General features: G+C 38.5%; 1 protein-coding gene across 1 annotated transcript in view; it reads left to right on the top strand.

Annotated features, from left to right (window-relative positions):
• SCAMP1 (secretory carrier membrane protein 1) overlaps positions 1-25,950 on the top strand; it is a 45,336-nt gene that overhangs the window by 7,010 nt on the left and 12,376 nt on the right. Inside the window, exons 2-5 of the mRNA XM_075526423.1 lie at positions 7,212-7,289; positions 19,778-19,876; positions 20,149-20,260; positions 23,944-24,072. Coding sequence (XP_075382538.1) covers positions 7,212-7,289; positions 19,778-19,876; positions 20,149-20,260; positions 23,944-24,072 — 418 coding nt within the window. The remainder of the gene's footprint in view (positions 1-7,211; positions 7,290-19,777; positions 19,877-20,148; positions 20,261-23,943; positions 24,073-25,950) is intronic.

Genomic DNA, 25,950 nt, shown 5'->3' with positions numbered 1-25,950 from the left:
TTCTTTCCAAGCACAAAAAGCAACAGGGAAAATGCATAGCTCGGTGAAGGTGGTTATAGAACAGTAAATACCAAAGAATTTGGCAAAGTGACTGGTAAAGCAGTTAGGTTGGATAAACTTACTTGTGGAGATCTTGAAGTAAGAGAGAAAAATTGTATGGTGGCAGAGCTGAAGGGTAGCCAGTGCCTGGATGAGGGAGGTGATAGGATTAATACAGTGAATTATTGATAATGTAAAGAGACTTCATCTTCTAAGAGTTTTTGTGATGAGAACTGTTTTCTTGGCTTGGATTGCAACTACTCCAGTCATTAAGAGATCATTCTTAGCCCTTCAACTTAACATAGAACTAAGGTCAAAAATTAAGTTTTCTACAGTCGTCTTCAGTAGCTTATTCTTCCTTGGCTGTACATAAGGAGCTACATAACTGATAAGGTGTTTTCCATGTTTTCTTTTTCTGATTTCATTCACTAAAAATAATTAATCCTCTTCTTTTAAAATCCATTTTTGTGTTCATAGTATATTGTTTCTCCTTAGTCTTTTTTTTCCTAGGACTAACCAGATGTATGTCTGTAAGTTTACTCAGGTATTTGGTGCTGTCCTATGAATTCCTTGTAAATTTAAAAGAGAAAAAAAAGGAAAAAAAGAAAAATTCTGTCACTTCGAAGTACAGCATTTCAGTTGTATGCTTTTTCCAAACAACATGATTATTGTATTCTTTTGATGTACAATACTCCTGGTATCGAAGTCTTGAAAGATATTTAGTTGTCTTGCTTGCTTGCCCTTTTCAATCAGTGTTAAAAATTTACCTTATTATCCCATTTTCTTAGTAGTTACCTTTGTTCCCCCTGTTCTTTTCCTTATAAAAGTATCTTACGCATTTTTGTCTGTTCCTCTTTCCAGCAAGTTTTTTTGTTCTACTTGGGTTATGTGATTTTTATTTTAAATTCTTGTTTTCAATTGCTCATGTGTTCAAAACCATTATAATCTCTATCCAAATCAGTGTTTAGAATGAGTGTTTATAAACCATGTTTCTTGACCTCTACAATAAGATTTTGCTTTTACTTCCCTGGTGGTCCTTGGAAGCAAACTGAAACATACTGAAGTTCTGTGCAGAGAACTGATGTCACTTACTTAGTTCCACTTAGGAAAAAAAAGGCAACACAGGCACATATTATCACTGTTATATTTTTAGCCTGTTTTTTTTCCTCTTTCATTCCATGTTAAATTATTTGTGCATAAGATAAATGCTTTGGCCTTTTTGATAGGAGAATGGGTGTACCTCAAAAGTGAAAACTTTTTTTTAACAACTTGAAGGACAGTTTGGAGGGGACGATTCCTAGTTCACTATTTTCTCTTCACTTAAAATAAATCAAAATCACAACTAGCAATGTAAACTTAGCTGATGGTGTTTTTCAGAATATTATTGGGTTATGTATGCTATCAAAGCATCTTACTTATAGTGGAACAATGCTGGACCCATTCCCAGTGAACAGTAATACAAAGAATCATTACAGATCTATCTACTTCTTCAGTCTTTAATTTGCTAGTCTCTTCTGTATTAATGAAACCTGGTAGCTGATGGCTAGGTTTGGTCTCCTAGACAACAGAGGTCTCTGTTCCCTTTAATTTGTTTTTTAAAAAGCTGTAGAAACTTGCATAGAATGGATTATTCTGCTCCATTTTAAACATTCTTACTTGTAATTAATTGTGCTTGTAACACCTTCTGTGATAGCTGTGTATTCAGTTAATTTTATCTGTATCTGACTGATGTGAGCATATTTTGTTAACCTGGCACAGGAGATGTTTTTAATAGTTCTATCATTGTTCTTGCCAATGTGAGATATAAATGTGTTGTGTTTTCTGGTTTTGTTTTGTTTGTTTGTGTTTGTTTTTGTTTTTTTTTCCGTGACTGAGTTTTCCATTCTTCATGTAAATACTGAGGTGCTTCTGGTACCTGACTCCTAGTGTTTCAAAGACTGTGATGCTAAGCTTTGCTTTTGAGGTTGACATTATAGGAAAGAGACTACAAGAAGCAGGTAAAATGAAAGATTAGATGGAAAACAGTTAATTAATTTGTGCTGGTTTCTTAAAACTCCAGTCTCCTGAACTAATTCAGATCTTGAAAATGTCATCTGAAATGACTGTGTGTGACTTAAATGCACCAATAGCTACAGTAGCTGGGTATGAAAAATGGCCTGTTCTTAGATTCTGTTCTGTGGTTGGTATCGCTAATAGTTAAATAAAAAGATCAGAAACTCAGGGCGCTGAACTGGCAGGAGTTTGGGTGAGATAAGGCTGGAGAAGGAAGTGTGAATTGGAAGGAGTGAACAAGGAGTTGGACCAGATGAGAATTACAGGGATCAGCACTCAAAGGAGCAGGGGGTGGGACTGGCTGGGTGGCTGAGGAAAATCAGGTTGTGGTGAGGAGTTAGTGCAAGGGCAGGTCCAATTCAGGCAGAAGTACTGTAGCTTTCTCAATCTGAGATTGGACTGGGCATTTTACAGTTGCTGCATTCGGTGGCTGACATCAGATATTTAAAGTCTGTCCCAGAAATTCCTAGTCTTCTGTATCTGCAGAGGGTAACCCAATTTTTAATCACTTAAATCATGCAGCAAGTTGAGGTCTCTGGATATTTGATGGTTCCAGACATGCTTTGGGTTGGTGTCTGTATATTATCACCTATTGGAACTTGTCTTTGTGTCTTTTTTCTGTTTCTTAATATTAAAAAAACAAAAATAATGGAAAAATAATGCATTTTAGCTATGTTATCTGGGTAGAATATCAAATGTGGAAAAATAAGTTATGCGAGCATAGATTTACTTATTCTTGTAGAATATTAAACTTCTCAGTTTTTTTAACCGCTAGAATATACGTGTCATGCAACATAGAAATTTGACAGCAATCATTTAAATGCCACTTTTTCTTTGTGTATGTGGTCCTGCACAGCATTTATTGTTCGTGTTCATTATTCAAACCCCGACTAATTTCTAAATTTGATTTTTTTATTGTTCTGCAGCAGTGAGTATGGGTGCTTCACAGTTTTTCTTACTGTATTTAGACAAGTTGGCATTTGCTCCATTTTTAAAATGAGATGCAATGAGTGTAACATAAATGATTTGAAGTAATTCTTTGTGTTCCTTGGGATGTCAGGTCTAATCTCTTCAGAAATACTGTTAGTGTTTTGAAATATGAAGTGCCGCTCCTGTTGGCATCAGTTGTTCGATGCACTGTACGTATTCAGAACAATTTGAAGTATAGCAGCCTACGCCTGGGCACCCAGACTATGAAGAGCTTGTTTCTTTCCATGCTGAGGATAGTTCTAGCATTAGAGAAGATCGCAGTGAACAAGTATAGGAGAGATACAGATCTCCATGCTAGTACTTGCCTCCTTCGACTATGAGGTTACTGTTCTTTTCCTGTGATCTATGGTTTACTTCCCCTTGAGTCTTTCTGCTTATGGAAGAGATCAGGCCTTGAACTTCTGTGGAAGTCCAGACTCTGTAATTGAGGTTTACTGAGAGCAGAATTTGATTGCTGCTTGCCATGGTGGGGTTCAATTTTTGTGTTTCAATACAACTATAATTTTTTTTTTTTTTTACTATATATGAAACTTTTCTTAAATAGAGCTGTTATTGAATGTCCTCTGAGTCATTCAGGTTTTTTTCAGAGCTGCTGCTACTTTTGCAAACAATAGCAATATTTGGCAGAAGTATAGCAATTGTTAATTCAAAGTGAGAATGGACTTCTGATGGAGGGCTTCTTGCTCTGCTCACTGCATGTATTTAAGCATATAACTTATTTCTAGTATTAAGACTTTTGATGTAGTAAGCTTGTTTGGCTCAGCATACATTTCCTGTCGTTTGTCAGTGTTAGAATGTCACAATAGCTGTGTGAAGAGATCTGAGAAACATTTTTTTCCCTGGTCTTCTCTGAAACACTCGGAGAAAAAAAGGCTTTCTTTCATCAGATATTTATTATTGTTTGCATATTGTATTTCTAAATATAGATTGCTCTTCTGAATTTGACTTGACCATTCTTTCCTGCTTTCTGGAAATCTGCTGCTGTTCAGTGGCTGTCTCATGAGTCTGATATTCTAGTTATTCAAATAATTGCATTTGTTGTCCTTGGTGGGCACAGTTGGGCTGAGTTATTTGGTTAGTAGTGCACTCTTCAAACAGAAGTTTAGTGTTGAAATGTACTTCGTAAGCAGCTAATTTAACTGAGTACTAAGTGCTATTTGAGTTTTAATAATGTACATATACTGTTTCACTATGTGGCTGATGGTTAGCTATCACTAGTTTCATATGTGTCTATACTTGAACATTTTTATGTGTGGAAGAGGGAGTGGTATGAAAGCATTTGTGGAAGGAGTACCTTCCCTTGTGGAAGTGTGAAGTGTGAACTTGTGGAAGTGTGAACAAAGAATAGAGTATTTTATGCTCTGCTAATTCACACTAAGGTGTAAAGGCTAGAATAAGTGCACTGGCTGTGGCTAGGATGGAGTTAATTTTTTTTCATAGAAGTCCCTGTGGTGCCGTGTTTCCGATTTGTGACCAAAACAGTGCTGGTGAGGCACCAGTGTTTCAGCTGTTACTGAACAGTGCTTGGACAACATCAAGGCCTTCTCTGTTTCGCACTCTGCTTCCCCCTGGGAGTAGGCTGGGGTTGGGCAAGAGGTTGGGAGGGGACACAGGCAGGACAGATGACCCTGACCAAAGAGAGATTCCATACCATATAGCATCATGCTCAGCAATAACATTAGTGGTGCTGGGGGGGGGGGGAGGAGCATTTTGCAAGGTAACCATTGCTCAGAGGCTGGCTGGGCATCTGTCTGCTGGTGGGTGGTGGTGAGTGATTGCCTTTGCATCACTTGTGGGTTTTTGTTGCTTTTTTTTCTTTTCTTTAGCTCTCCTCCCCCCTTACTAAACTGTTTTTTTTCTCGACACCCACAAGTTTTACTTGCTTTTGCCCTTCTGATTCTCTCCCCCATCCCACTGGGGAGGGCAGTGAGCGGGCGACTAGGTGGGGGCTTAGCTGCTGGCTAGGGTGGACCCACCACAGTAAGTTAAAAGTTTTCAGCTATATACAACTTTCTACCATCCTGTATATTGAATTATGATATTGTCTTACTTGTATTAACTTTGTTTTAAGTTCATCTTTTTTGATCTTTTACTGACAAGGCTAGTAAACTAATGTCTAATTCAAATGTCAGGTTTAATTCTTCCCTTATTTTTTGTGATCTTTTTATTCAATGTTTCAAATAATTTGTAGTTGAATTTTGACAACAAATATTCTCCCCACATACACCCTTCCCTTGTTTTTGTTGTTCATCTCCACAATATTTTGTGCCAGTCATTTAATAAAAGAACATGTTACAATGAATTAGTCCATTAGTTTATCCAAGACCTGATGATATTTTAGTTGGAACAGTGCATTCAAGTCTAGGATGGTAACTAAAAAATATGGCAAACTTGCAGGGCAGACTGTCACCAGGGTGGCTTTATTGAAATCACTAATTATGGTATAAGTCAAATGTAGGAAAGCTGATTTTGAATTGCATGTAACATTGTTTTGTATACATTTATAGAAAGGGTGATTCTTGTTCAGTCAGCAAAAAATACTGCTTTGCAGCTAAATGTATGCTTTAGCCAAAAGTGGTAGCATTTTATGTGATCAGAAGGGTAGTTTTTATGTATACTTATGCACATGAATTTGATTAAAATATGCAACATAATTTTTTAATTTTTGAAGCAATGATTTTCTTGTCTTAAATTTTTTTTTATAGTAAAATTTTTTTAATTGCCTCCTACTAAGAAATTTGTGACTATAGCTAATGGAAAAAACAAACTTGTTCTCATTTGCTGTATTCTTCAGGATTTTAGAGTTGATAGATATTCTGCCCTGTTTTTTTTCTAGCTGTAAATAAGTTGTCTGCAGCCATTAAGAAAATACTGTTCCTGCATCTGTAGATTACATTACTGCTGCCAAGACTAAGCTAATACTGTAACAGATGCTGATTCCAAGAATCTAGATTTTATTTTTCAGTAGCTTAATACTTTGTATGTTTACTTAAGTGTAGATTAAGTCACTTACTATATTTTTTTTTAAAATTAGACAAATATTTCACATGGAGGTTTTAAATGTAGCTGTCTTTAAAGGAAATATGAATGTAAATGTCTATAAATATAAATACTTATCTTCTTCCCAGTCTTTATCAACTCCAGTTTGTTTTCTAAAGTTGAACTGGACTGTTGAAATTAAGAAAATATGTATATCTATACATAACTTATAAATAAGTAAATAGTATATTTACAGCTATTTTGTGTATTTGATGAACATATAAAATATTGCACACTTGTTTTGTGCATTTATGTAAATATTAATGTAACTAACCATATTGAATAAGTGGATTTATTAATTTTAAAGAAAACCTTCCTTTCATCCATTCTTATGTTCTGAAGATGCAAAACCCTTACATTGTTTCTGTGCCTTAATTTAGTGGAACCAGGCATCACATGGAATAAGTCCAATTTTTCTTCATACAAAGTTAGTGTGGTCTATGATAGTGGGCACTTCTGCTCTTCTGCAGAACCAAGCCTGCCTGTCTCTAGCACAGAGAAGTGTTTCATTCCTGAAATTGCTTTCTCAAGCTAAACCTCAAGCAGTCTTTCTTACGGTGTAGTTCATTGGAGGAAAAAAATTACACTTTTTTTCTTAATTTTACCAGTTCAGGTAGAAGCTGAACCAGGGGTGCTTTTGGCATTATGTGACACTGTTTCCTCAGCTTCATTTTTCTGAAATGCTTTTCCTGCTCCTGAAGGTGTTGGAAGTACTTCTGGGTAGGGAAGACCAGGAGTTACAGAAAGCTCTTTTCTCCTGTTGTGCTTTTTGGGTATATAGCTGTGGAGTCCAGTGGTCAACATAGCACAGTACAGTTTTCTTCCCTTCTCTGTTGAGAGTTTTTTCCTTATAAATCAAATGTATGACAGATGGAGTTTCTTTTAGACTGTGTTAATCTATGTTTATAAGAAGCTCAGAATGGAATTATGTCATTTTGGAGACAGAGGTGGATGTTTACAGGCTTTTTTAGTAAAAACAAATCTTTTTTTGATTGAAACAAAAGCTGAGTTTTAGATGATATAATGGTATGAGTGTTGACTTGTTGCTTATATACCTGTGCATACATTTACAGAACTGTTTTCTCTTCTAGGATCCTTCTGTTACACAAGTGACAAGAAATGTTCCTCCAGGGCTAGATGAGTACAATCCTTTCTCTGATTCAAGAACAGTAAGCACATTTATTTCTTAATCATGCTCTTAAGCTTTTCAGGTAAGATTTGTGAGGTGTTGTTTTCAGAGTTTGGGACTGATGTTGTGAAACATGTGACAGGCTAGCTGGAGGTAATGGAAGATGTGTGAGGATAGATAGTCCTATAAAGTATTTGGAGGATTCAGTGAGCAGGTTAACTTAAGTGAGCTTTGACCTTTTAAGGAAGAGTAGCTCTCTGAAAGGGGGCCAAAACAGAACTGAGTTTTTCCCCTGTTCAGTAAGACTTCTTGTAGTCTATCCGTATGCTTTTCTGAATTTTACTTGCGTTAAAGCTTTTGAGTGTGGCACACTTCCTCAGTGTCTTGCTTTTGATTTCCATTTCTCTTAATGAAAGTGCTGCTCAGAATAAGAAAAACACTGCATTTAAGTTAACAGTCCACAGGCTATGAGTAGTTGTACTGTAGTAAAAGAAATAATTTATGTCCAAGACACACAGTTGTTTTTTGCTTCTAATTTGTATAGTTTTAATTTACCTTGTGCTTGTTTTCACCCATGGGTGGGGAAATACAAGGAATGGTGTAGTAAATTCATAGTGTGACAGCATTTTTCAGTGGTTAGTTTTGATACTGAAGATCTTGTGCAAGATTAGCAAAATGTATGGATGATTACTGTCTGTCAGTATAATTTATAAACATTCAAATGCTGTATTTTTCAAAGGTAGGCTTATTCCCTATGGCAAATATGGTAGTGCTGATAGGGGGAATGTTGGTATTTGAGTCTTTGCAATGCAACAGTAAGGTTTCATACAGTGTTAAAATGCTAGACTGGAAGAAGCTTGTTTCTGAGTATGCCTTGGATCAGCTGTTTAAGGCACAATATTTACAACTAGTAACAATATTAAATAAGTCCCCCAAATTTTTTTCTCCTAACTCACAATATCACTAATTATGTTTGATTCTAATTATAATTTGATTCAAATTATGTCTGTATCTTTCTGGAGCTTGAAGAGTTTCAAAATTGCTTTGTATTGACCATAAGTTATAAAGACAGTAGGTCTTGTTTAAAAAAATCTAGAGCTACTCTGACTTTTTTTATTACTTATGTACTTATTTTAACATGCAGCTCTGTGGGAAAAGGAAAACTGAAGTATATGGCTAAGGTTATCTGGCTTTGAACAGTCAGCTGTGCAGGTATAAAAAATTCTAATTGCTCATTACAGATATCACTCATATAGAAAAATTGGGAGGATGGAGGAAATTTTTAAGTCAGTGTTCAGACCTACTGAATATCTGCTATATTCATGCACTGCGATTCAATTAATAATTTATGGGATGTTACCAAATTCATAAAAACTGTCTATTGAATGAGCAGCTCTCTTTCTGTAGAGGAAAAGAACTTTCACAGGTTTTCTTGCAGAAAGCAAGACTGACAGAATAAAGTATATATTCAGCTAAGAGTGCAGTAATAATCAACCTTTAGATGATACTCCCCTTCTTCTCTGTGTGTCTTGTGGATGCTGAATACGTAAGTATTTATTCTGTAATTATGTGCATTTGCATGAATGTGCTTAGGTACCTGAGGATATGCTCACAATTCCATGTGCTCACCTTTCTTTTCCTACCAGCTTTGTATGGAAGAGAAGGGCATAGTATGCGTGTACAAATAAATGTATGCAACGGGAGTAAGGGAAGAGACAGTGGAAGTGATTGCCTTTAAAGACTGGATGAACAGAGGTAGAAGCAGGGTCTGTGAATTTAGACTTGAAGGATTACAATGTCCATCAGGGTAGGAATAGAAATTACACTGCATTTTGTGTGCTGCTCAGGGCAAAAACATCCAAGTAGTTTCTGGGGACTTTGATTTGCTGCTGTTCCTTGTTCTACCTTTCTTGGGAAGCTGAGTCATCTTGAATGGTTTTGTGCAGGTAATCTCACTTCTAACATTTGAAAACCGTAATGGTGCTAGTGAGCAGAAAGGATACAAGCTGGTGGTAGCAAAATATGTCCTGGAGATTTCTGTGCTCTTTAGTTTGAGAATCGTAAGACTGTAGACTTACTGTAAGACTTAAAATGATGTTTGTTTCAGTATGAGTAACAATGTGTAGTTGCAGTTTTTAAGGAAGCTGACGATGGTGTGCTTCAATTCGAAATCCAGATTTCCAGTGGTAGTAGTAAGTTGATATCTTGCAGTCTATAGCATTGACACAGCATTAACCTTCTTTCCCCCTTCCTTCCAAATTCAAGTTAATAAAGCATGCTGGACTGCAAAAATATTTCTCCATTGCAAATCCAGACAGGGGTGTTTCTTCTGTGAGAAGGTGACTTCAAACTCTGAATACTGACATTCTTTATCTTAGCTCAGTTGTGTTCTCCCTTTTCTAAGGATTAGTTCTTTCTTTGTTATCGTGACAGGACAGGAACAAGAAGTAAATTCTACTTTCTCTCAATATTCCTTATTCTAATTATTTATAATTTTTTTTTTTGTATTTCAATGCATTCACCTTTTCTCAGTCAAATTATATCCTTCACATCTGCAGTGGGAAATTTGGTAGGAAAATAATATGTAAGACATAATGAGGAAAGTGAATGGGCATGGGAGATTTTAGGTCTCAAGTGTCACCACCTTGATATTTAACACGAGAAATCAGGAGTCGTGGGGTTTGTTTTTTTTTTCCTTCTTATCAAATTTCAAAGCCTGTCTTGTTTTTGATTGTTAAACCAAACAAAGTTTTCAGTGAATGGTATAAATGTCAGATTAAATATCGTTGCCTGCATCTTCAGTGGTTTTGTCTCCAGCTCTAACAGTCACCATGGAGATGACTTTGTCTTTTGTCATGTTTCTGAAATCAACAAGGAACAGATGAGATTAGACAATTAGTATTTCTGCTTCATCATTTAATGAAACTACTGTTAAAGAAGGCCTTTAATCTCTTTCTGCTTCTACAAGTTTTGCTAATGCATGTTTAACTCCTGTAAGCACTCTTGTGTATATATGTATAACATGTATAGACACAATAATGGATATAGCAATCACTTTCAAATCGCTGCATTAAAAATTTGGAAAAAAATCATTAGTAGAGTTGGGGTATTCTTGTTTTTAAGAGACATATTTCAGTGGATTTTTTTTCAGTAAATTCCTGGGCAGCTCCCCTCCTTCTATCTTGCATCCAAACACAGTGAAGTGTTTATAGGAAACCAGATTGATCATCCACACCTGGCTTCTTTTTGAAGTCTTCCCCCTGCCCCCAGTAAATGAACTACTTCACCCACATGGGGAAGTCTATTCAAGAGAGAACTTCTGAGCATTTATCTCCAGCCAACCTTTTCTCTTCAAGAGAGGTCATAATAATTTGCTTCTTCCCCCAGTGCAGCTGTGAGAGCAAGGCATGAAATAAAAAGATCTATCTACGAAGTACCATTTGCAGTAGGAACAAAAAGGGGTGTTGTAGAGTGGGGCTGGTTGAATTTCAGGACATAAGTACCTTATCATAATATGTCAGTGAGGGTCAAAGACCATGGATCTGTGAAGTAAAGTCTCTGTAAAAACAGTCGACTTAGTTCCTCTGTCCAGATGTGGGTGGTATATCATGATATGGTATGATACTATCCAGTGATGGCTGGAGGTTAGTGCAGTCCTCACAATACAAGTCTGAGTAATTAGTATTAGAGTTACACCCTTAAAAAGACAGAATTGCTGACCATCTGTCTTACTGTGAATGCCTCGTCAATCCTATGCAGGCTGTAAATCAGTGGGGTATCTCTCTTCCGTACCCAAATCCCTAAGCCACCAATAGCACTTGGACAGACAACCAACAGCACATAGGCAGACAGGTATGACAGAATAAGTGCCAAGTCATAGGTTGCAAGGGACCTCTGGAGATCATCATTCTCAATCCCCCCATTCAAAGTTGGTCACTAAGTCGCATTGTTCAGCATGTTGTCCTGGGGAGTTTTGAATATATACAAGGACGGAGATTCTGCAAGCTCACTAGGCAACCTGTTCCAGTGTTTGGCAGTTCTTACAGTGATTTTTCTCCCCATAATATCTGATTAGTTTACTGTGTTCCAACAAGTAACATGCTGTGTAATAAAAGCAGCATCAACTTTTCCCAACAACCCCATGTGTATGCTGATCCATAAGGGAGTCAAAATGTACCTGTTTCATTTCTTATACTTAGTAAATTATGTATTAATTACAGCAGAATTCTGCAGCTTTGTCCTCATATGTGAGTAACCTAGACTTTGGTCCAGTAAGTATGAGATTAGGAAATGAAACAATTTTTACAGGATGACTGTGACATTCTGCTCAGGTAAGAAACATGGATCGAGTCTTGTTTTCAAATTTTCATTATGCCTGACATGGGGCCAAGTCTTCCAGGTTCCAGAAGGATGGATTGGACTGTTAAATTTGAGAGGGGAAGGAAGAGGCTTGATTTCCACTGCCCTGAAGCCACCTGAGAAGCCTATGTCTGCTCATCTACATCTGACACAAAAGAAGGCACAGTAGTTTTGCAGATGGTCTGGTACGAACTGCGTAAGATGTCTGTCAAGGTTAAAAGATTTACCTGGCAAGTGTCAGATTCAGTGGTTTCCTTCAAGATGCCTCAGCATTTTTTATTTCTAGAAATCCTATGTCAATAAAAATCAAAATAACATAGACAAAAGTACACTAACAGATGAGAATTCCTGTTCTGCTTACTTAATAGTTATGGATCTCAGTGTCTTTATGAAATGTCCATTAATTCTCAAAACTAGTTCCTGCAGTTACCTAGTTCAACATCTTCAGGATTTTGATAGTTACTGACCAAGTGTGTCTCTCCCACTTGCATCTTTTGTGCTGATAAAACGTTTGAGGTGACCTTAGAAAGTGGATATTTGCTTTTGGTTCTAAATAACAAATCAATTGCTCCTATAACTAGCTCTAATCTGACCACTCGGTAATAGTATTTTTCTCAATAAGATTTACATTTACTATGTACAATTTTTGTCTGTATTAAATGCATGTCCCTTGCCAACCTTTTAAAAACTTAAATCTGAGCTATTGCTTTCTGGAATGCCTCCAGTTTTAGACTTCATGCATCTTGTACAATAGCACTTAGGTCATTTCAGACAATTTTTCAATACAACAGCTTGCAAATACATCTCCGTTTCAGAATATAAGGACCCTACTCTATGCTAGCTAACATTCCAATAAATATTTTTACTGGAATTCTTTTGCAGCTTTTTTATGCAGTTACCTTACTTGTTAATTGAGCTAACTTCAGAGATGGCAATTAGAGCCAACCTGTGCTTACTTTACCTTTGGAAATTGATGTGAGACATTAACTTCTAGAATTGTGCTTGTATTACCTTTTTAATAACTGTACGAAGAACTGTCTGCCTTACTGTTTTGTCTACCAAGCCAATAAATTATTATTTCTTTGACTTTTATTGAGTGTGTTTTAATTGCAAAAGCAACACTGGTTTTGAGTACCTTGTTTGCGTTAAGGCTTAGTGTCCATAATCTCTGTTCTCCCTGGTTCTTGTTTGTTTGCCTTGTATGAATTTTTATTGAACTTCTGTTTTTCCAGTGATTGCTGAACACTGAGAAATATATTTATAGGATGAAAGAAGGCGTTACATGGTTTCTGACAAAATGTTATCACAAGTAACACTTTTTTCTTCTTTTTTTCCTGTACCCTGTACTCTTTCCTTACTACCTATGTCAGTCTAATAATAGATAATCTTGTATGTTGGCTGAACTTTATTTAATCCATGCAGTTCTCCAGATCTGCTGCACAATGCTAGAGCTTGAAGATGTACTTTCTCTGATTTAACTTCAGTACTTCTTGTATCCCAAACTGTACAGCTATGTTTTGCTATGTTGGGTTTTTTTTTTTTCGGTAGCTGACTGATTTTCCAAGGCAGCTGGATACTTCTATTTGTTTCATGTTAAGTAGCTTGGGTTGTTTTTGCTTCTCAGCTTTGATTAGGGTCATAAAAATGAGTACTTCAGTTTGATAGGAAGACTTAGTGCAGGCTTTTAAACCTGAGTTTAAAATGGTTGCATGTTGGTCACTTTTTAAGAGCCATCTCTTAGGAGCACAGGAGTAGGCAATTCCAAAGTGTCAGAAGTCAAGCAAGCGGGGTAGAAGGCTGGCTCGGCTGGGCAGGGATCTTCTTGTAGAGCTTAGGTGGAAGAGGAAAGTGTATGGACATTGGAAGCAGGGACAGGCAACACAGGAGGACGACAGAGATGCTGTTTGCTAGTGTAGGGAGAAAAATCATGTGGCCAAAGCTCGACTGGAGTTCAGGCTGGCCAGCACTGTGAAAAACAACAAAAAGGGCTTTTTTAAATGTGTTAACCGCAAAAGGAGCATCAGAGATAACATTGGCCTGTTACTTGATGAGGTTGGTCACCTCACAAATGGGGATGTAAACAAAGCAGAGATGTTTAATCAGAGGCCTTCTTCCCCTCTGTCTTTAACAATGATGATGGGCCCTGGGATACCCGGAGTCCTGTGACTGGGGACATGATAAACTCCCAGCTGACTCTGAACTTGTTCGAGACTTGCTGCTCCAGCTGAATGCACCTAAGTCTATGGGGCCTGATGGGATTCATCCCAGGGTACTGAAGGAGCTGGCCAATGTTACTGTGGGACCTGTCTCCATTATTTTTCAATTGTCTTGGGAGTCTGGAAAGGTACCGGTTGACTGGAAGCTGTCAAACATTCTCCCAGTTTTCAAGAAGGGTAAGAAGGAAGACCCTGGTAATTACAGGCCTGTCAGTCTTACTTCAGTGCCTGGTAAAATTATGGAGAAGGTTATTGTGGGAGTTACTGAAAAACACTTGAGAGACAATGCAGTCATTGGTCATAGCCAACATGGGTTCACGAGGGGAAAGTCCTGCTTAACTAACTTAATTTCCTTTTATGACAAGGTTACCCATCTAGTTGATCAAGGGAAGCCAGTAGATGTGGTGGGTTTGGATTTTAGCAAAGCTCTTGATCGTGTCTCTCACAGTATCCTGCTGGACAGAATGTCCAGCATACAGCTAGACAAGTCCATAATATGTTGGGTGAACAACTGACTGACGGGTCGGGCTTAAAGAGCCCAAAGTAAATGGGGTTACATCTGGCTGGCAGCCAGTCAGCAGTGGGGTTCCCCAGGGCTCAATTTTAGGGACAGTGCTCTTTAATGTTTTTATAAATAAACTGGACACAGGAGTCAAATGTACATTAAATAAGTGTGCTGATGATACTAAACTAGGAGGAACTGGACTCCCTCGAGAGTAGAGAGGCCTTACAGAGAGATCTGGATAGACTAGAGAGCTGGGCAATCACCAACCATATGAAATTTAACAAGAGCAAGTGCTGGATTCTGCACCTGGGATGGGGTAATCCTGGTTATATGTACAAATTGGGGGACAAGAGGCTGGAGAGCAGCCCCGCAGAAAGAGATGTGGGGGTTTGGGTTGATGGCAAGGTGAATATGAGGGAATGGTGTGCCCTGGCAGCCAAAAGGGCCAGCTGTGTCCTGGGGTGCATCAAGCACAGCATAGCTGGCTCATCGAGGGAGGTGACTGTCCCACTCTACACTGCACTGGTGCAGCCCCACCTCGAGTGCTGTGTGCAGTTTTGGGCACCTCAATGTAAGGAGGACATCAGACTATTAGAGTCTGTCCAGAGGAGGGCGACGAAGATGGTGAAAGGTCTCGAGGGCAAGACTTAGGAGGAGCAGCTGAGGTCACTTGGTTTGCTCAACTTGGAGAAGAGAAGGCTGAGGGGTGACCTTCATCACAGCCTACAACTTCCTCACGGGGGGCAGCGGAGGGGGAGGTGCTGATCTCCTCTCTGGTGACCAGTGATAGGACACGAGGAGATGGAATGAAGCTGCATCAGGGGAAGTTCAGAATGGGCATTAGGAAAAGGTTCTTCACTGAGAGGGTGGCCAGTCACTGGAACAGGCTCCCCAGGGAAGTGGTCACGGCACCAAGCCTCTCTGGACTTCAAGGAGCGTCTGGATGATGCTCTTAGTCACATGGTTTAGGTTTAGGTGCGAGGAGCAGGGACTTGGACTCAATGATCCTTATGGGATTGAGATATTCTATGATCACAATGCTTTCTTAATTAGGTTCTTCCATCTATAGAAGATGATTTATAATACCTATGCCTGTTGTGCATTGAATTATGATCTTTGAATAATAATCTGGAAAAATAAACACATTAAAGCAATATTGAACTTCCACCATTTGAGGTAGTTTTGAGCACTGACACTTTGTTCCCCTGTTCACACATTATGAAGCCAAGTCAAGCCACTAATTTGTGGGCTTTGAAGAGGGTCAACCTGGACTTCTTAACTGTTAAAAAGGAAGAAACAAGATAAGTGTGAATATTATGGATAGTTGAGGGAAGCCTGTGGGACTATGCAAAATTTATTAAGGAATATTTAGGGGAATAGCCAAAGATGTGGAGCAATTGGAGACGGGGGAGGACCAAGGAGGAGACTAGAGAAAAGGATGGATTAAAACGGGCTGGTTGCATGTGAGCTGCTACCGGTAAGTACACTTGCCTGGTAGCCATGTGCCTAATCACTGCAGTTACTGTTAAATCCTTTCTTAACTATCTTTCTGTGACATTTCACTCTACTGCATCTGTGAGTGCTGCAAAGTCTAGGTGCCAGCAAGTGGAGAGACTAGAACAAAAGACTTAGGTGCCAGCAACATGGTCAGACCCCAAGCAGTAGTGGTCCATATGTCTGTGGTGTCAACAACTGGGCATCTGGGTGTCAGCAGCTGGGGGGACCATTGGTCATAGGGCCCACATGTGTGAGTTGCCAGCAACTGAAGGGACCAGCGTGCTTTCCTCTGTGTGTATATGTGTAATTCACTGGCAAACTTCAAGCTGGACTAGCTGGCAAATAGCAGGAAAACATCTCCCTGGGAAGACTGAAAGTCTGAGCCAAAAGTAAGTAAGAGAGTCTGGGGTCTGGGCTTGAATATATGGCAAGCTGAGAGCCTGTGCTGGTGTTTGAAGGAGCTGCAAGTGTGGAGGTTGCTTGTGACACAAGTGTACAAGTGCACGAATCTTCTAGTGAACATCAAGCTGGGCTAACTGGCAAACAGGAGGAAACCTCTATACCAGGTAAGAGAGCTCCAGATCCAGGCAGGTATGTCAGACAAGCTGAGGGCCCACGGCTCGAATCTGAGGGATCTGCAAATGTTGGTGTGCTTGTAAATCTAGAGTAAGGCATATGCTTTCAGTAGTGAACTTCAGTGCTGATCAGCTGGAGGGGAGGAATGGGATATGACTCTCCATACCTATGTTCTGTGTAGTTCTGATAGTGTTATGTGGGGGTGTTGTTAAAGGCAGTGCCCTGCCTGTGGCAGCTTGTGTAGCTGGTTGTCCTAGTGTCCTTGGTGTGCGCAGGGGTGTGTGTGTATTTGTGTGCATCCCTGGGATCTGCGCTCAACTTGCTACTAGCTGAACCTGGAAACAGGAAAGCGATAATGTCTCCATCAGCCTGGAATGGAGAGCCCCCCAGAGGAAAGGAGTCCCCAGGTCTTAGTCCGCTGGAAGCAGTAGCCTTTGTAACATCCCTGAACAGCTTTTGTCCCCCAGCCCCTCTTGACTTTATTAGGATTCCAGGACGCACAGCCCCTGCCTCAAGTCACTGGTGTAGTCTCATTTCTTCCAGGGAGCCCAGGCTCTTAGCTAGGCACCAGGTCTTTTACACAATTGTCATTGTGTGCACAGTAGACAGCAAGTCTAACACCATATAGATGGCTAGCTAGCATATACTGGAACCTAAACAATGTAGAAATCTGCATTGGAAGAATCTTGTACATAATTAGTACCTTATATTAATGTCATATATCATATATGCTGTTGGCTAACATCTTTGATTATGTAGCTCTAGTGAGCTTTATGATTGGTTCCTTTATTCATAAGCATATGTGCATGTTCCAGTCATTAGCTGCACTGCAGGCTGTTTGGACAAAGCATCTTTCAAGGATAAATATTTTGAATTCATTGTTCAAATATTTTCTAGTCTGACAATCCACTTTTTTCCACTATTACAGGTAATATTACTATTAATTTTTACAGTATTACGGGAGGGCTACTGGAGTCTGTGCTGGAGATTGTGAACAGTCTTGTTCTTTAGTCTAGCAGGCAGCTACTTATGCTTTCAAAGCTATTGTTACTTTAGCCACAGAGCTACAGTATGCATTTGTAGCATTGCTCTGGCCTACAATGCATAATGCTTAAGACTTTTTTTCAGTAGCTTTTTGTTACTCTGGTGCAGATTTTGTATCTTATGTTTGAAGCAGAAGATAAGACTCTTGATGGTTGTCTAGTTTTGGTAGGAGTTCTCATACAGGCCTTTCTCCTTATCACAGAATGCTCCAGCATAAGGAATAGCGGTATTAACCATCTTTAACCAGCTTCATAGAATCATAGAATCATTTAGGTTGGAAAAGACCTTTAAGATCATCGAGTCCAACCATAAACCTAACACTACCAAGACCACCACTACACCATGTCCCTAAGCACCTCATCCAAACGTCCTTTAAATACCTCCAGGGATGGCGACTCAACCACTTCCCTGGGCAGCCTGTTCCAATGCTTGATAACCCTCTCAGTGAAGCAAAATTTCCTAACATCCAGTCTAAACCTCCCCTGGCGCAACTTGAGGCCGCTTTTTCTTGTCCTATGGCTTGTTACGTGGGAGAAGAGACCGACCCCCACCTCTCTACAGCCTCCTTTCAGGTAGTTGTAGAGAGCAATAAGGTCTCCCCTCAGCCTCCTTTTCTCCAGGCTAAACAACCCCAGCTCCCTCAGCCGCTCCTCATAAGACTTCTGCTCCAGACCCTTCACCAGCTTCGTTGCCCTTCTCTGGACACGCTCCAGCACCTCAATGTCTCTCTTGTAGTGAGGGGCCCAAAACTGAACACAGTATTCGAGGTGCGGCCTCACCAGTGCCGAGTACAGGGGCACGATCACTTCCCTAGTCCCACTGGCCACCCTATTTCTGATACAAGCCAGGATGCTATTGGCCTTCTTGGCCACCTGGGCACGCTCCCGGCTCGTATTGAGCCAGCTGTCAACCAGCACCCCCAGGTCTTTTTCCACTGTGCAGCTTTCCAGCCACTCTTCCCCAAGCCTGTAGTGTTGCATGGCATTGTTGTGATCCAAGTGCAGGACCTGGCACTTAGCCTTCAGTTGTCTTCATCCTACAGCACTGAGTAATCTTTCTTAGGATGAAAAGCGCAAATCACCAAGCATTTCTGAGAAATGAGACCTCTCTGGTATCTCAGTATTCTGTTAGGAGCTGATGTATAAGATGGAAAGATAATTTTGAAATTCTGGAATCAGCTGATGTTGCTGAGAGATGCTGCAATATCACACACAGAGGTGGAGTTTACTCAGGCATGATGTTTTCTCCTCAGTGTATTGCATTTTTGCATTTCAAAAAGGTGGTTAGAAAAGATGCAGATAATCTGGGCCAAGTCATAATTTGCCAAGTTAGTAGTATTTGGTTGATTCCTGCTTTAAGGTGCTTTTGTATTGAAAACATCCCACTGCTCACCATATTTAAGTTCTTGATTTCAGTGTTACTAGGAATAAGTGGTTCTCTGTCTTAAAAGATCACAGAACAGGGAAGTCTTTCATGTTGCAAGCTCTACACAAAGAAAGAATTGTAGTTTCCCCCCAAGCATATTTAAGAACAAAATAACATCATAGTAGTGCTATACTGATCTGCTTTCTGTAAAGTTGATAACTCCAACCTAGGCAGTAGTTTCTTCCTTGGTTTGATAGCTACTGATTAACATTGTGTATGATTGAGAGATGTGGAGAAAGTCAGAGATGACGACAAACGGGAATAAGGAGGAAAGGATTTAAAAAAAAAATAAGAAAGAAAGAAAAAAACTGAGCTACTAAAAGCTTCTTGTAAGCTGTATTCTTATAGGTAGTGACCAAGTGAACGAATTGCCAGTGGTACTTGAAACTAGATACTATGATACATACTGGTAGAATAGTTAAGCAATAGATTATGGATCTTGAATTGGAAAATTTAATATGGTACATTGCTTCTCTAGTTAGCCAGGTGATATAAGCCTTTGTTAAGTAGAAAGCTCTGGAAGACATTACTAATAAATGGCATCATGTTTCAAAATATGAATACATCACTGTTAAAACCTGCAGTTCTCTTAAACAGTAACTGTCCTTATTCATATTCATGTCTGAACAAAATTAAAATTCTGTTCACTTTCTGCTGATCCCTAAAATTCCATGTGTGTTTATGGCAAGTAGTGCAGTGTAAAACCAAATAAGCAGAACACTGCACCACAGAATATAGTTAACTTCTTTTTCCTAAAGGTGATAAATATTGCGGGCAGCATATCAGATTTTCAGTTTATCAGTAACACTTCCTTTAGGACAACTAGATTTGTTCTTACAGAGTTAATGAGAAGATGTTTATTAGAATAGGAAACTGTTTCCCTAGAACTGTCTCTTGTTTTCTTAGCCTCCTCCAGGAAATGTGAAAATGCCTAATGTACCCAGTACCCAGCCAGCAATAATGAAACCAACAGAAGAACCACCTGCTTACACACAAATTGCAAAGGTTTGTCTGTAACTTTCAGGCACCAGGCTCCTTTTAATTATAATTATTTAAATACACTTCTGGAATAATGTCTTTTATAAATAAGCATTGCTTTCCTAATGATTTATGAAAATTAATACTGCCTTTAAGTAATCGGTTAATGCATGAATTTGTGCAATGTTAGGTCAGTCTTCATCCATAACTGGAGATGCTTAATTATAGAAAACAGACTTGGAATATTTATTTTGTGTTTGTATTTTTTATCAATATCTAACGATGCTTGTTTTGTTCAGGAGCATGCCTTGGCCCAGGCAGAACTGCTAAAGCGTCAAGAAGAACTGGAAAGAAAAGCAGCCGAACTAGATCGCAGAGAAAGGGAAATGCAGAGTCTCAATCAGCAGGGGGGTATGCATGAAAAAAATACTTCTTTAAATTGAAGAAATTTCACTTTTTCTTAGAAATTATTGTAGTTTTACAGTGACATTGTGAAGTAGATCAAATAGGGGGTTATATAATCTCGTCTGGAAAAGGAAGTTTACCTCCCTTGAGACAGTGCGTACAGTGAATAAAAACTGGCCTGTCCTGTGCAGATTTTCACTGTAAAAATTTGAAATGTGGCCTCTGTTACATGTTATTGTCTGCTATCAGCTGTTTTAATTCTAGGTTAATGTCTAAGGAATAGTATTGAATAGAAATGGAGCATTTTGAGAAGAAGTAAAAGTAACTTCATAAGTAACATCCTTTGATTTCTCTTCTGTCAGTATTTATAGCTGTAAGAGAACTTTCCTGTTGGGAAACATTTTGTTACCTTTTGCTATGTTACAAACATAATATTCTATGCAAATAGCAGAAAGATCTATTCTGTTATTAATATTTTATTAATTTTTCATGTGATACTTTGGAACCTATAGTCAAGATTAGTATCTCATTTTGCCACAAACTGTAAGTGTGCTGTGCAAAACCATCAGGTTTTGTACAGCAATTTCACAAATGAGAAGATTTACATCCTCTTGACTGAAGATACTTTGCTAGAAGTAGATTTATGGGAATATTCCTTTTCAAAAGAAAGAACTTCAGACTGAAGTTAGGAAAAAAACCCAAACACAAAACACTGTGCAAGGTTGACTTCCTGTGGTATTTTCACTTATATGTAGAATTCTGATTGTTTTATTTCCACATGTGCTATTTTTTTTAATATGCAGTGGTACAATTCCAGATTGTGTAGTTGCTTAGTAATTAAAATTATCAGGGAATTTTATAGAACAGAATAGAATATTTTCAGTTGGAAGGGATCATCTAGTCCAACTGCCTGACCAATTCGGGGCTGACCAAAAGTTAAAGCAAGTTACTAAGGGCATTGTCCAAATGTCTCTTAAACACTGACAGGCTTGGGGCATTGAGCACCTCTCTAGGAAGCCTGTCCCAGGGTTTGACCACCTTCTCAGTAAAGAAATGTCTCCTCATGTCCAGGCTAAGCCTTCCCTGGCGCAGCTTTGAACCAATCCTACGCATCCTATCACTGGATCCCAGAGTGAAGAGCTCAGCACCTCCCTCTCCACTTCCACTCCTCAGGAAGCTGTAGAGAGCAGTCATATGCCAGTCGTTTGCTAGGATCTGGGAATGGGGAGTTGCTCTTTTGTCTTCTAAGGAGAAGAATCATGGTGATATTGTCCCTTCATTAAACCATTTTTATTTTCTCAGTATTTGTTCTTTTCAATCTGTCTATTAAATCTCTGTATCTCTTCTCCCAGATAATGATTTTTTTGTTTGTTTTTTCATTTCCTTCTCCATGTATTGCCCTTCATCTAATTTCACTAACTTACATTGATGGTCTGGATTGGTTACTTTTCTCTTCCAGGCTTTAGGGACAGTTTTGTTCATCTGTATCTTAGGGAACATAACTCTGAGACCCCATGCATGTTTCAGGAGATTTCTAAAATCGGTATTTGTTATTAGGTTGCAGTTGTTCATATCAAAGTGCTTGAAGAATCCATGAAGAATTTAAAGGATTCTTTAGGAAGGCTGAACAGAGAAGAGAGAGCTCTTAAAGCTTTAAAGGAGATACTAGTTTTTTACCAAATGACTGTGTAAAAGATGCTGCAAATCAGGAATTGTATATTGTGACTGAGGAGAAGAATATTCTTTTCCTTTTAATTTTTTTTTTCATTTGCACACTTATTTGAACTCCTTTGGAAACACTGTAGTGTTATCTTCGTTGGAGGACAGGGTCTTTTGCAATACTCTAGGTATTTGCATTCAATTTAAGATGCTGGCTGCACTTCTAGGACACTTGTCATATGCAATTGACTACAGTGCAAAGATCTTCAAGCTGGTAGGTCAGCTCAGGTTGATGCCTTCAGTCTTCTCTGCTCAGGTACTGTGCAGCATTGCATTTGAGCTAATTAAAGCGTGCTGTTTCCTATTTCAGCTAGTTCATTTGGGCATGCCTGAAAATCCCTTTCTGTGCTTGCATGAAGCTAGTTTGGGGGCATCTGCATTCATAGTGTAGGCATGCCATTGAAGTTAATAGGCCTTGAGGTGGTAACTTGTGTTGAATGAAATAACTCTGCTAGCTATCTGCTTATCAAGATACAATTTTGGAATATGAGTATCCAAAGTGTATTTAGAAAAAGACCACTTGGTTTTTGATCTTGAACCATCTCATCAAGCTGTCTTTCAGTCTTAGTTGAAAATTTTGAAACCTGTAGCACAGCAGTGGGAAAGCACATGAAATGCAATTCTTAAATAATAAGTTGAATTATTGTAAGAAACCTGAATTTTTCCATAACTCTGTCTTGAAACTATCAGTCCTGAGAGAAATAACCATATACTGTGGAATGAAGGTCTGAATTATTATCAGATATTTTTTACGTAAGAAATCCCAAAGCAGTTCTTAATATATGGATGGGAATATTACTTGATTATCTTCTGTATGCTCCCTCTGCTAATCCCCTGCTCTGAACGGCTTGGTAAAAATTTCAGTAGGAGAGGCAGAAAACTTAACAGGTACTCAGTGCTTTGGACCTGTTTGGACAGAACTGACAGCTTCATCTTGTCTGAGTGGGGAAACAAATAAGAAATAATGCAAGTATGTAAGCTTTGCAAGTTTTCTATTCTTATCAGATGAACTGCTAGTAAAGGTATGGTTGAAGATAGAAATTGCAAGCAAAACCTCATCAGAATTTCAAATAAAGGTGCCTTTAGGTTCGTCTCTAGTTCAGCTCCACTTTTGGAACATGGTGATTAATGTATCTCTTGCATCCAGAATTTGAAAAGCTATGGAAAAGGTTTATTGCAGTTATTATCTCAGTTGAATCTCTGAGTCTGTGCTTGGTATGACTTGTGTTCGGCAGAATGTATACTCTAGCCTATGAGCGATCAGCATACAGGAAATCCAAGTGTCTGAGACTGAGTCCTTTGTGGTGTCCTCGCTCTGTCACACAACTGTATCAAAATACAGTGATGCTGTAGGGCATCTTCTTGTAACAAAAAAGTAGTTTAGACTATTTCAATAGCTGCCTTTCTTGAGGCTTAGGGGCTTTACCTAAAAGCTTTGACTGTAAACTGTATTGGGAACTAGTTCAAAGTGTGGTGTTAAAAATATAGCCTGGTGTTAAAAATATCAGGATTCTGAGAATGAAGAATGCTTTTCAGTCCCCCGTCTTTGTGTTCAACAAAGTATGTGAGTATGGTGGGACTTTAGGGAAATGTGCATTTAAAAGTAAAGGAACTCTTGAGAAATTGTTTTTCTGCCCGTATCTGCTTCTTCTGTGAAGAGTTTTCTCATTATTTTATAGGAACTGGCAGATGCCTACTTAGTCTTTTACATAGATAAAATACTGTACTTTCCTTGATGTGTCTGCACTTCATTGTATTTTATTTCTGAAGTGTATTTTCAGTATTGTGTGAGGATTGCTGATAAAACTGGGGTTTTGGTAGCCCAAGTTATCCATACGCCTGTGAAACTCATGCAGAAAACAATTTGAAGAATTCCAAATGCATATCTCTTTCTAGTGTACAGAGATTAAAACTGTATTATAAAGCTCTCTTCCCCCCCCCCCCCCCCCCCCCCCCCCCCTGTTTTGCAGGTAGAAAAAATAACTGGCCACCTCTTCCTGAGAATTTTCCAGTAGGTCCTTGCTTCTACCAGGACTTTTCTGTAGACATTCCTGTAGAATTCCAGAAGACAGTAAAGATTATGTACTATTTGTGGATGTGTAAGTATTTTTTTTTTTTTTTTAAGGAAAAAAAGCGCCTATTCAAATTTGATGATACATACCTGCGACTTTGGCTTTTGCAACATCTGTCATGAGAAACTGTTTAAATCCAGAAGTCAAACGTTGGAGCGAAATATTTTTGTTAGCTTCAATTTTAAAAGCAATGAATTATTTCATAAAAATTTCATAGAAAAAAAGGAGGAGGATTACCCTAAGGCAGTTTGGTTCTAGTATATTGCAGTCTTCTGGTTTAAGTACCTCTGTTGTTGTAAAATGAGCTTTGACCATTTATTAACTTAGAAATAATTTTACTGTTTTTAAAATCAGCTTATATATTAAGAAATATAATTCACAATCAGTGTTAATAGACTTCTGAGTTTACAAAGTGTAATATCCATTTGCTTTAATATACATAGTTTTATATAGTTTAGTAATAGTTTTTAGTCTGTAGTGGAGACTTAATATCATTTTAGTCTATTTAAAAAAATAGTGTAAAGTAAATTAGCTGAAGAATCAGTCCATGTTAAAACTATCCTTTGTACACCAAGAATGCTCTACACCATCTTTGTAGGGTTAATTTTGCCCTCATTCAGGAGTTGTGTTTTGACTGGAGAAATGCTGGATGAACCAAATGTACAAATGCTACAACATTTGTTTCTTCTGCCTTGTCCAGTGTGATGAGAGCCTAATAATTACTCTGAGACTGAGAAAATTCCAAAGATTTAGATTCTTTGATGCCTTTAATATATTTTTAGCATACTAAGGGAATGTGAATTTCAGAACTTTTCTGTATTTTTTTCAGGGCTTCAGATTTAGTTAGCAAATCTCTGTAATTTTACCTGTTAGTCCAGTAATCTCATTACTGTGATTGAACCACGTAATTGAAACACATAAAATGAGCAGTCAGCATTGAATCAAGTGAATTCCACTTCATCATAATCCACAGCTTTCTATGTTCCTTGCTGGGTCATTAATCTTCAAATAAGCAACTAAATCCACTGTAGAATGTGTGACTAGCCACTCTCATAAATCTGACAGAGGTTTAAGATTTATATGAAATCTAAGATCAAGTATTCCAAAATTTTAGGGTAGTTACTAATTCTGGCCATTTGCAGGACTGAGTTCTGAAAGTGCCGTATGTTTCAAACACAAGGTGAAGTTGGGCAGTGAGAATTGGAATATTAATACTGTTTTCCTTTTTCCTTCTTATGGCAATAAATAAAGGAAGCAGCAGCATTATAGTGTTTCAAAATATATAGGAGTTGTGCTGTTATACTAACATGACAGATTTTCTTGTAGGTAGACTGAGATTTTAACTGAGTCCTCTTGCTCTTTTCCTTGTTTAGCTCTCGTACTCTCTGACTTAGGGATTACCCAGGAAGGAAGGAAAAGGGCATAAAAAAGGAAAAGAAAGACAAAATCTATTTCAGGCTGAAAAAAAAAAAAAAGATCTAGTACAGAACTCCATGCCTTAGGGCTGGCTGTTGAATCAGTCCTTGTGACTCTTCTTTCCCAGGATCATATCTACGTGGTTTGGCTCATTTTTCATTAGAGTGCCTGTGCTTCCTCAGTGGAGACACTTATTACCATAGCAAACCAGCCTGCTTCTGCTTGCTGCTCTACCCTACATTTTATTTCCTCTTCTAGAACTTCCCAGATCTTGTAAGGCCTAGGGGTTCTGTGAACGTAATCACATTTGAATAAATCTAGTACCGTGTGCTCAGCACTTTGTAAAGTAGGTTAGTTTTCCTCTTCCTTTTTAGGAGCCCTAGGAACAAGCCTTTCTGTTTCCTTTTTCTGTGTGTTTCCATGGTTAGTAGCAATTTTTATACCCTTATTCTTGGTCTTCATGTATCTGAGGAAACTTTTTTACCTGTT

This window comes from Mycteria americana, chromosome Z, assembly GCF_035582795.1.
Source record: "Mycteria americana isolate JAX WOST 10 ecotype Jacksonville Zoo and Gardens chromosome Z, USCA_MyAme_1.0, whole genome shotgun sequence".
Lineage (NCBI taxonomy): Eukaryota > Metazoa > Chordata > Aves > Ciconiiformes > Ciconiidae > Mycteria > Mycteria americana.
The sequence above is the reverse complement of the archived record's forward strand: the minus strand, read 5'-3'. Positions and strand labels throughout refer to the sequence as shown.